The following is an 11,792-nucleotide window of genomic DNA, read 5'->3' as shown; positions in this document are numbered from 1 at the left end:
ATTTGGGACTTCTGAAAACCATGGTTACCACATCAAAAAACACCAAAATATGCAAAAAATCATGATTTTTAACCCAGAATTTGACCCCCGCAAGTAGAATTGTTTTTCTTAAAACCTGTCTGAAATTAAATATCGCCTACTCGGTAACAGAAATACTCACGTTTTAGCAAAGGTCAATCCGGTGGATTTTTCACAATATTTACACATGTGCTGAGTACAAAAATAGACTACATGAAAAGCTAGCTTTTGTTGTGTAGACACAGATTTGTAAATGCCCAAAATTGTAGTCTCAAACCAAATTCAATTTATTTTTTTGAAAAATTATGAAGCCCACATAGTCCACTTCATCATGTATATGCCAACTTAGTGCTGATTTTTTTTTTGATTTTGATACATGTTATATTACAGGGGTTATTCATTGTATAAAAAATATCACCCATGGCCACCATACGCTACTGTACTCTGCTACCTAAAAACAAAATCAACTCTCTGTATAAATATATCAGGTGACCGTTAAGGCCCATGGGCCTCTTGTTTTCTCTCCTACTATACAAGTGAAGGGATTTAAACCAAATGCAATCTGAAGCATGATTAGGGACAAAAGAATCAATTTTGTATAAACTGAGGTGTGTGGGCCTCTTTCTTTGGGGCAGATGGGTTGGGCCCATTAGGGGAAATAGTGGAAAACATCAAAAGATCCTTCTCCTTTTGTACAGATGAAGGGATTTTGACCAAATTTGGTCTGGAGCATCATTAGCCAAAGGGTTCTCGGAGGGTATGGTCCCCCTTGTATGCAGCCATATATCAAAAAGATCTTGGACGAGTTGGAAAATGGGAATTATTCGACTGTAACTTACAGAGTTATTGCCCTTTGTAATACTATTATTATTGGACCTTGTGAACATGATAACTTGAGTAAATGTTAACTGAGTTTGATGAAACTTTATATGCAGCCTTATATCAATAAGATCTCGGATGAGTTCGAAAATGGGAATTATTCGAGAGTAACTTATATATAATTACAGAATTATTGCCCTTTTGTAATAATATTATTATTGGACCTTGTGAACACGAGAACTTGAGTAAATGTTAACCGAGTTTGATGAAACTTTATATGCAGCCTTATATCAATAAGATCTCGGATAAGTTGGAAAGTGGGAATTATTCGACAGTAACTTACAGAGTTATTGCCCTTTGTAATAATATTATTACACTAATTTGTATTGGACCTTGAGTTCATGATAACTTGAGTAAATATGAATCAAGTTTGATGAAACTATGTATGTAGCCTTATATCAATAAGATCTCGGATGAGTTCGAAAATGGGAATTATTCGAGAGTAACTTAAAGAGTTATTGCCCTTTGTAATAATATTATTATTGGACCTTGTAAACACGAGAACTTGAGTAAATATTAACCGAGTTGGATGAAACTTTATATGCAGCCTTATATCAATAAGATCTCGGTTGAGTTGGAAAATGGGAATTATTCGACAGTAACTTACAGAGTTATTGCCCTTTGTAATAATATTATTACACTAATTTGTATTGGACCTTGAGTTCATGATAACTTGGGTAAATATAAACCAAGTTTGATGAAACTATGTATGTAGCCTTATATCAATAAGATCTCAGATGAGTTCGAAACTGGGAATTATTTGGCAGTAACTTAAAGAGTTATTGCCCTTTGTAATAATATTATTATTGGACCTTGTAAACACGATAACTTGAATAAATGTTGACGGTGTTTAATGAATCTTTGTCCGGTAATTATTTGACGGTAACCTGCAGAGTTATTGCCCTTTGTCATTATATTATTATTTGTCCCTGTGATGTTGATTGACATAACACAAGAATAGATGTAAATTCATGTGGTACAGCTTTTTTTTCATTCATGACGCATTTTTGCTACTAACAAGGGGCTATTAAAATTTTGTGCCTTATTTAATAAATCATTGATTTACGCTTTTACTTGTTTCTTTTAACCAAGAACAGAAGACATACAGTTACCAAGTTTGTTCAAAACAGACCCCTTGGGTCAAAATTGGAGTTATCCCCATTTATTTCAGTTATCGTGTTCACAGGGTCCAACAATAATAGAATTACCAAGGGGAATAACTATTTAGTTATGGTCAAATTGGTCCGGTATTCAAGCTCATCCAGGATCTCATTGATACAAAGCTGCATACAAAGTTTCATCAAAATCGGTTCATATTGACTGAAGTTATTGTGACCACAAGGAAAAATTAATGGACGATGAAGCAAGGTCACTCGGACCGACAAAAAGTATGAATTGGCCCCTGGATGACAGTCCTAATTTAAATCGGATGTCAGGTGACCGTTAAGGCCCATGGGCCTCTTGTTGCTTGTTACATAACTTTTTCTTCTTTTGTTTTACATTGCAGATTAGCAGAATGGGATAGTTCCAGTAACATTACGAAGTTGGATTGACCATAATAACTGTGAACTAGAGGGAGATTTGTTGAAAACTAACTGAAAAGAAAAATGTATTCACAGAATGAATCGACAACATTATTCTTCTGATAACTCCTCTGACTTAGAGACCTCACCATCTGACATCATTGAGATTGAGGGGTTTCCTGTTAAGTCGAAGAAAAAGAAAAAAAAGAAAACATTTTCCTTCGATTCCAATGACAATGCCTCCACATCTTCATCACCCAAGCACTCTAAACAAGGAAAAGTAAGGAAGTCCACTACTGGTGATAAATCTACCTACAGTTCTATTCCTAGTAAAACAACAGGAAAAGCAAGTAAGTCCACTACTGGTGATAAATCTACCTACAGATCTATTCCTAGTAAAACAACAGGAAAAGTAAACAAGAGCTTGACAAATATATCAGGAGACAGAGGAGTGAAGAGAAAAACCACATCCTCCTCCAATAGAGAAGGACCGAAGCATGCCAAAGGGGATGGCGGTGACACTAGTAGTGATGACGAGCTTACAGGGAGATCTGCATCTACAGGTAAACGGGTCAGACGAGGGTTAGCCAAAAGGTTGTACGGAAACAACAGCCAGGCAAGTGAAGTATTGCTCAGTGGATCTGGAACAGCTAGTCAGGATGGGTGGTACAGTACAACAAAAGCTCCACAACCATCTACTTCACACACCAGCAGCCAGACCAGCACAACGGACTCGCACAAACCCAACAGCCAGATCAGCACAAGGGACTCGCACAAACCCAACAGCAAAATTAGCTCAAGACGATCTCATGCCAGGCCAGTTTCTGCTGCCAATACTTACAGCTTTATTAAACTGTCCTCTGACTCTGATGTGGTCAAAGAGGCTGTAGAACCTCCGCGTAAGAAATGTATAACTTACCATGACTCAGATCCAGGCTCTGAAGGCTTTGACCCAAGTATATCTGATGAGGCTATGGGTCAGTTGTCTTCTGGCAACAGTAGTGATGATTTGTTTGTAACTCAGACTTCTGCTGGACGGAAATCTCTCCCAAAAAAAATGGTTTCTTCTGACGAATCTACAATAGATAGTGATATCACAATTATGGATAGCCCAGTGCATATGGAGGCACATATGATGGATAGTGATGCTACAATCAATGATAGTCCCATGCATAAGGAAGTCCCTGACACACAGCTTCCAGATCTCACCTTAAAGTTCATGTCCTCATCGTCGGAGGAAGAGCCAGACCGAAATATAATATATACAAGCAGGCAAAAGTCAGACAGCTCTGAAAGGCCATATCATCATATAGGGAAGCAGGGGGTAGACCAATTAGCTCATCACACAACTTCACATACAAACAAAAATAGTCAAGGATCTCGTACTGCTAGGAATTCTGGAGAGAGTCAGGAATCTGAATCCCTTTTTGGGAAGCCTCCGTCCTCATCACAACACATACAAGATGATCCATACAAATTTCCTTCACAAGACAAAACACAATCTATGCCAAGTCTTCATCGGATGTCTTACACAAGTAAGCCAGCTATTTTAGGGTCAGAGGTTAAGCAGGAGCTAGTAACTGACCTGGAAACCACTACTGATTCTGATGCTGATGTACCACTGGCTAGTCTGTCCGTGGACAAATATAAAACAAAATCAACAGGTCGTTCTTCAATCAAACGAGGAAGAGACAATATGGTTGATGATGGAAACTCTGACTTCAATCTCTGGCCACAGTCCAGCAAACGTTTCAGGCAAGGCTGTTATTCTCAGAATGAAGAGAATGAGTCTGCAACCCAGAATTACTCTTTAGGACAGGAAACAATACACAACCAATCCGGAGGACCAGACATCAAGTCTGAGGTGGAGGATAGTAAAAACAATAGTGGGGAAATTCTCATACCCAAAATAGAGCCCCCATCTTATGGCTACACACAGGACCTAGATGTTATGTTTATTGAGGATTCTGACTCGGATTACGAAGACATGTCACAGAAGATTGTTGAGATCAGCAGTGACGAAGATGACAAACTACCGGATTTTGATGATGCTGAAGAATTTAAAGCATATTTCAACCTGCCAGATTGTGATTCTGATGACAATGATTTACAAGTATTGGGACAGAGAAGAGATGAGGATGCGTCTAACAGCAGTGCTGCCAGTAACATTGACTGGGTGAGTGTGGATAGCGATGATGACTTAAGTTATGGACTTTTGACTCAGCAAGCTGATGTCAATAGTTCAATATATGATCAACCCACCCAGGTAGACACTGCAGACACAGAGAGCAGAGTCAGGTTTATAGAAGAGGTGGTGACATTTGACGAGAGTGATGATGAGAATGATGATCCATACGAGAAAGCAACACAGGTAGATGGAGCGGAGGAGGAGAGTACAGTAGATGAAATGTGTGTCTACACCGCAGACACCCAGGTAGATCATGTCGGTATTACTGAGAGTGACGAAGACTTGTACAACCACTGTACACAGATAGACCATCCTAAGGACAAACGATATAAACAACACAACAGGTACAGTACTCACACAAAAGTGGCTGGTCAGCAAGAGGGTGGGGAACCAGGGGAGATGGACAGTGTTTATAGCATGGACACACAGTTGGACGATGTCAGATCTCATGGTGGATCTGATGGTGAGATGGACAGTATCTACAGTGCAGACACACAGCTGGACATTGACCACAGGCCTGAGGTGTACATTGATGTTGATGATAAGGAGGAGGTATATGTAAAGGTGGAAGTAATAGACACTGCTGATCCTCACAGGCAACACACAGAGATTGACCCGTACAACTTTTGTGTCCCAGTGGACAGAAGTCTGATGGTAAATGTTAAACCAAAGCATCATAAGCTCAGAATGGCTCAGACGAATGTTATAGGTCACGGCACTAGGAGTGATGAGGAAGACGATATCTACACTGCACAGACACAGATAGATGGTGCTGGTGTAATTCGTGGCACAGCTGATGAGGAAGAAGATATCTACACTGCACAGACACAGATAGATGGTGCTGGTATAATCCATGGCACAGATGATGAGGAAGACGGTATCTACACTGCACAGACACAGATAGATGGCGCTGGTTTAATTTGTGACAAAGGTGACGGAGAGGTTGATGTCTACACTGCCCAGACTCGGGTAGATGGTGTCAGTATGTTTACTGGTACTGATGACAAAGGTGACGGAGAGGTTGATGCCTACACTGCCCAGACTCAGGTAGATGGTGTCAGTATGTTTACTGGTACTGATGACAAAGGTGATGGAGAGGTTGATGCCTACACTGCCCAGACTCAGGTAGATGGTGTCAGTATGTTTACTGGTACTGATGACAAAGAGGAGGGTGTTTATGCTAGACATACACATCCTCATAGAAACGAAGTCAAAGGTCACTGCTCAAGGTTTTCTAAAGGTGAAGATATCGGTACAAATCAGACACAGGAAAAAGGGCTGATGTCCCAGAAGATTCCGAAAGTCCGTTTTGATTCAGAGAAAATGAAGAAACAGATTATGAGAGCCAGATTACAGATATCAAACAAGGAGGCAGTAAACAGGACAAAAGGTCTTCATCTGAACGAATTACCTATAGGTAACAATAATCTTGAATTACTGAATACTGTCATTAATCCCTGAACACATTTAGTTTATATTTACACCATGGTCTGGTAACATTGAGTATAAAAACTCCAAAATACCTTTTAGTAGTTATCAGTCAAGGTTAAAGGTTAAAGGTCACACCTGATTTTGGGTGCAGGGGGAGTGTACGTGATCACATACCTAAATGTGTTAAAATGTATTTGCTGTAGGTGTGTATGTTGAGGGTACATTTACAATTGTATTTATTGTGGTTGTGTATGCTTTGGACACAACTGTACACTTTTTTTTGAAGTGCAATAACTAAAAAACAAATTCACAAAATTGATGTGATAATAGTGTTTTCGTTATCAAATTGTCTGAAGTGTGTATTTTAACTACATGTGTGTGATTGTGTCTAAACTAGCTATGGAGTGTATATATATTGTTCCTTTCTTTTGTCATCAGAAGCAGATGTACCTACTGATAAGGAACAAATTGAGCATCCTTACCTGGCCGCAACACAGATTGACGGTGGGGATCCCTACCTGGCTGCCACACAGATTGACGGTGGGGATCCCTACCTGGCTGCCACACAGATTGAAGGTGGGGGTCCCTACCTGGCTGCCACACAGACTGACGGTGGGGATCCCTACCTGGCCGCAACACAGATGGACGATGGGGCTGCCCTGTCCAGTAGATCTGACGAGGATAAAGATTTGTATATGGCTAACACTCAAATAGACAATATTACAATCAGTAGCACTGAAGATGTGTCAGAGAAGCTGGCTGGAGATATAACCATCAGCAGTACTGAGGAAGATACCCACATGGACGTTGAGCCTGGGGAGCAGGAGGACACAGAACCTTTCAATATTGCCACACAGTATGACCTTCCTGTGGAAAGCTCCCTGACACCCAGTGATAAATATCGGGAGATAGAAAAATCACTCGTAAAATCCATAGATAAAATAAGGTTTCAAAATCTTATTTCTTTTAAAAAAACAGTGTTACCAACAGAACCTGAAAGACTGAAAACCACTGCTGAAAAAATAGAATCCTTTAGGATTGAGAAATCTACATTTTACTCTAAAAAGTCTATAGATATGGCTGTTCAGCATCAGGACTGTAAGAAACCTAGTTCAGCTACAAGTGGATGGTTGTCTACTTCCACGTCTGTGAATTCAAGGACTCTACCAAAAATGAAAGGGTCAAGGTCAAAGAGACAGCAAAAGGTGCAACTAGACAACTCACAGCAGATAAAAGATAAGATGTCTGTGGCCAGGACTCAGATGTCAAACCGCCAGCAAAAAAGTGTAAAACCAACAGCTCACAGAAACACGTCTCTTACAGGTAATAAACATCTCTCCGGTAATAAACATCTCTCTCAGTTTTTAAACATTTCTCAGGTAATAGACATCTCTCTAAGGTAATAAAAATCTCTCTAAGGTAATAAAAATCTCTCTAATGTAATAAACATCTCTCTAAAGTAATAAACATTTCTCTAAGGTAATAAACATATCTCAGGTAATAAATATCTCTCAGATAATAAACATCTTTCTCAGGTAATAAATATCTCTCTCGGGTAATAAACATCTCTCTCAGGTTATAAATATCTCTCTAAGGTAATAAACATCTCTAAGGTAATAAACATCTATCTAAGGTTTTAAATTTCTCTCGGGTAATAAATATCTCTCAGGTAATAAACATCTCTAAGGTAATAAACATATCTCTCACATAATAAAAATCTCCCGGGTAATAAACATCTCTCTAAGGTAATAAATATCTCTCGGGTAATAAACATCTCTCTCAGTTTTTAAACATCTCTAAGGTAATAAACATCTCTCAGGTAATAAATATCTCTCGGGTAATAAACATCTTTCTCAGGAAATAAATATTTCTCTAGGGTAATAAACATCTCAGTTTATAAATATCTCTCTAAGGTAATAAACATCTCTCTAAGGTAATAAATATCTCTCGGGTAATAAACATCTCTCTCAGTTTTTAAACATCTCTAAGGTAATAAACATCTCTCAGGTAATAAATATCTCTCGGGTAATAAACATCTTTCTCAGGAAATAAATATTTCTCTCGGGTAATAAACATCTCAGTTTATAAATATCTCTCTAAGGTAATAAACATCTCTCTAAGGTAATAAATATCTCTCCGGTAATAAACATCTCTCTCAGGTAATAAACATATCTCTAACATAATAAAAATCTCTCAGGTAATAAACATCTCTCTAAGATAATTAACATCTCAGGTAATAAACATCTCTCTCAGGTTATAAACATCTCTCTCAGGTCATAAACATCTGTCTTAGGTAATAAACATCTCTCAAGTAATGAACATCTCTCTTAGGTAATACACATCTCGGGTAATAAACATCTCTCTCAGGTTATAAACATCTCTCTCGGGTAATAAACATCTCTGAAGTAATTAACATCTCTCTAAAGTAATAAACAGCTCTCTCAGATAATAAACATCTCGGGTAATAAACATCTCTCTGGGGTTATAAACATCTCTCTCAGGTAATAAACATATCTCTCAGATAAAAAACAACTCTCTTAGGTAATAAACATATCTCAGGTTATAAACATCTCTCAAAGATTATAAACATCTCTCTCAGGTAATAAACATATCTCAGATAATAAACATCTCTCTCAGGTAATAAACATCTCTAAAGTAATAAACATCTCTCTCAGGTAATAAACATCTGTCTTAGGTAATAAACATCTCTCAGGTAATAAACATCTCTCTAAGGTAATAAACATACCTCTGAAGTAATTAACCTCTCTCAAGTAATAAACATTTCTCCAAGGTAATAAACATCTCTCTAAGGTAGTAAACATCTTAGGTAATAAACATCTCTCTAAAGTAATAAACATCTCTCTAAGGTAATAAACATATCTCTAAGGTAATAAACATCTCTCTAAGGTAATAAACATCTCTATGAGGTAATAAATATCTCTCTAAAGTGATATACATCTCTCTAAGGTAATAAACATCTCTCAAAAGTAAATTATATTACATCTCTCTAAGGTAATAAACATCTCTCGGGTAATAAACATCTCTCTCAGGTAATAAACATCTCTTTAAGGTAATGAACATCTCTCAGGTAATAAACATCTCTCTAAGGTAATAAACATCTCTCAGGTAATAAACATCTCTCTAAAGTAATGAACATCTCTCAGGTAATAAACATATCTCTAAGGCAATAAACATCTGTCTCAGGTAATAAACATCTCTCTAAGGTAATAAGCATCTCTCTAAGGTAATAAACATCTCTCTAAGGTTATAAACATCTCTCTCGGGTAATAAACATATCTCTAAGGTAATAAACATCTCTCTAAGGTTATAAACATCTCTCTCAGGTTATAAATATCTCTCTAAGGTAATAAACATCTTTCAGGTAATAAACATCTCTCTCAGGTTATAAACATCTCTCTCAGGTAATAAAAATCTCTCTCAGATAATAACCATCTCTCTCAGATAATAAACATCTCTCTGAGGTAAAAATCCTCTCTCAGGTAATAAACATCTCTCTAAAGTAATAAACATCTATCTAAGGTAATAAACATCTCTCTAAGGTAATGAACATCTCTCAGGTAATAAACATCTCTCAGGTAATAAACATCTCTCAGGTTATAAACATCTCTCTCAGGTAATAAACATCTCTCTAAGGTAATAAACATCTCTCGGGTAATAAATATCTCTCTAAGGTAATAAACATCTCTCAGGTAATAAACATCTCTCTAAAGTAATAAACATCTATCTAAGGTAATAAACATCTCTCTAAGGTAATGAACATCTCTCAGGTAATAAACATCTCTCAGGTAATAAACATCTCTCAGGTAATAAACATCTCTCAGGTTATACACATCTCTCTCAGGTAATTAACATCTGTCTCGCATAATAAACATCTCTCTCTGGTAATAAACATATCTCTAAAGTAATCTCTCAGGTAATAAACATCTCTCAGGTTATACACATCTCTCTCAGGTAATAAACATCTGTCTCGCATAATAAACATCTCTCTCTGGTAATAAACATATCTCTAAAGTAATAAACATCTCTCTAAGGTAATAAACATATCTCTAAGGTAATAATCATCTCTCTCCGGTAATAAACATCTCTCAGGTAATAATCAAATCTCAGGTAATAAACCATCTCTCTCAGGTAATAAACCATCATTCTCTGGTAATAATAAAAACTCTCTGGTAAAAAAACTCAACTCTCTGAGGTAATCAACACATCACTCTCTGGTTAAAAAAACAATCTCTCAGTTTAAAACCCCCCACATTTCTCTCAGTTGAAACAAGAGGCCATATGGGCCTGCATCGCTCACCTGGTATTAATCTCACACTTGTAATCTTAAAAGTGGACTAAAATACAGCTACAGGCAGAATATCAGTGTTTGATTAATAAGAACCTTTTAAAAGATTTAAACATATGACGCCTGTGACCTTGAATGTCGAACAAGGACATTAGGTTGAAAGTTGGTCAAGGTCATTCATTTGAACAAACTTGGTAGCCCTTCATCCCAGCATGCTACAGGCCCAAATATCAGTACCCTTGGCCTTTTGGTTATTGAGAAGAAGTTGTTTGAAGATTTGAAGACATTTGACCCCTGCTACCTTGAAAGTGGGTCAAGGTCATTCATTTGAACACACTTGGTAGCCCTTCATCCAAGCATGCTACAGGCCCATTATCAGTACCCTGGGCCTTTTGGTTATTGAGAAGAAGTTGTTTAAAGTAAAATATTGATGCCGGACGGACGCCGGATGCCGCACCACAACATAAGCTCACTTGGCCCTTCAGGCCAGGTGAGCTAAAAAAAAACCCCACATTTTTCTTCGGTGAAGCAAACACATTTTTCACTGGTAAAAGACACGTTTGTCTTGGGTAATAAGCACATGCATGTTGGATAGTTCCTGTTACATGTAAGTACTAGATTAATAAGAACCTTTTAAAAGATTTAAACATATGACGCCTGTGACCTTGAATGTCGAACAAGGACATTAGGTTGAAAGTTGGTCAAGGTCATTCATTTGAACAAACTTGGTAGCCCTTCATCCCAGCATGCTACAGGCCCAAATATCAGTACCCTCGGCCTTTCGGTTATTGAGAAGAAGTTGTTTGAAGATTTGAAGACATTTGACCCCTGCTACCTTGAAAGTTGGTCAAGGTCATTCATTTGAACACACTTGGTAGCCCTTCATCCCAGCATGCTACAGGCCCATTATCAGTACCCTGGGCCTTTTGGTTATTGAGAAGAAGTTGTTTAAAGTAAAATATTGACGCCGGACGGACGCCGGACGCCGCACCACAACATAAGCTCACTTGGCCCTTCAGGCCAGGTGAGCTAAAAAAAACACCCACATTTTTCTTCGGTGAAGCAAACACATTTTTCACTGGTAAAAGACACGTTTGTCTTGGGTAATAAGCACATGCATGTTGGATAGTTCCTGTTACATGTAAGTACTACATAAACCTCAGTGAAACATCGTTCACTTTACCATTACACAACCTAGTTCTTAGCCGTGCAGTTTGTTTTATTGTTCATATGTATCAAAATCAAACATGTTGCTTCTGTGATTTTTATGGAGAACAGACATAGATGTAGTGGTATTTAAGTTAGGTTTTGGCTCGTAGTTATAATTTGACATAAAATTATTGCCATTTTATCCTTTTGCACTTTCAGTTTTTGTATTTTTGTATTTATACGCCCGTCGAAGACGGGGACGTATTATGTTATCACGTGAGCGGGCGGCCGGCGGGCG

General features: G+C 37.9%; 1 protein-coding gene across 1 annotated transcript in view; it reads left to right on the top strand.

The window, feature by feature from the left end:
• The window catches only part of LOC110460349, a gene marked incomplete at its 3' end in the record, with an annotated part of 36,985 nt that overhangs the window by 4,657 nt on the left and 20,536 nt on the right, over positions 1-11,792 (top strand). The window contains exons 2-3 of the mRNA XM_021513211.1: positions 2,405-6,025; positions 6,478-7,362. Coding sequence (XP_021368886.1) covers positions 2,518-6,025; positions 6,478-7,362 — 4,393 coding nt within the window. The remainder of the gene's footprint in view (positions 1-2,404; positions 6,026-6,477; positions 7,363-11,792) is intronic.

This window comes from Mizuhopecten yessoensis, unplaced genomic scaffold (assembly GCF_002113885.1).
Source record: "Mizuhopecten yessoensis strain PY_sf001 unplaced genomic scaffold, ASM211388v2 scaffold10363, whole genome shotgun sequence".
NCBI lineage: Eukaryota > Metazoa > Mollusca > Bivalvia > Pectinida > Pectinidae > Mizuhopecten > Mizuhopecten yessoensis.
The sequence above is the reverse complement of the archived record's forward strand: the minus strand, read 5'-3'. Positions and strand labels throughout refer to the sequence as shown.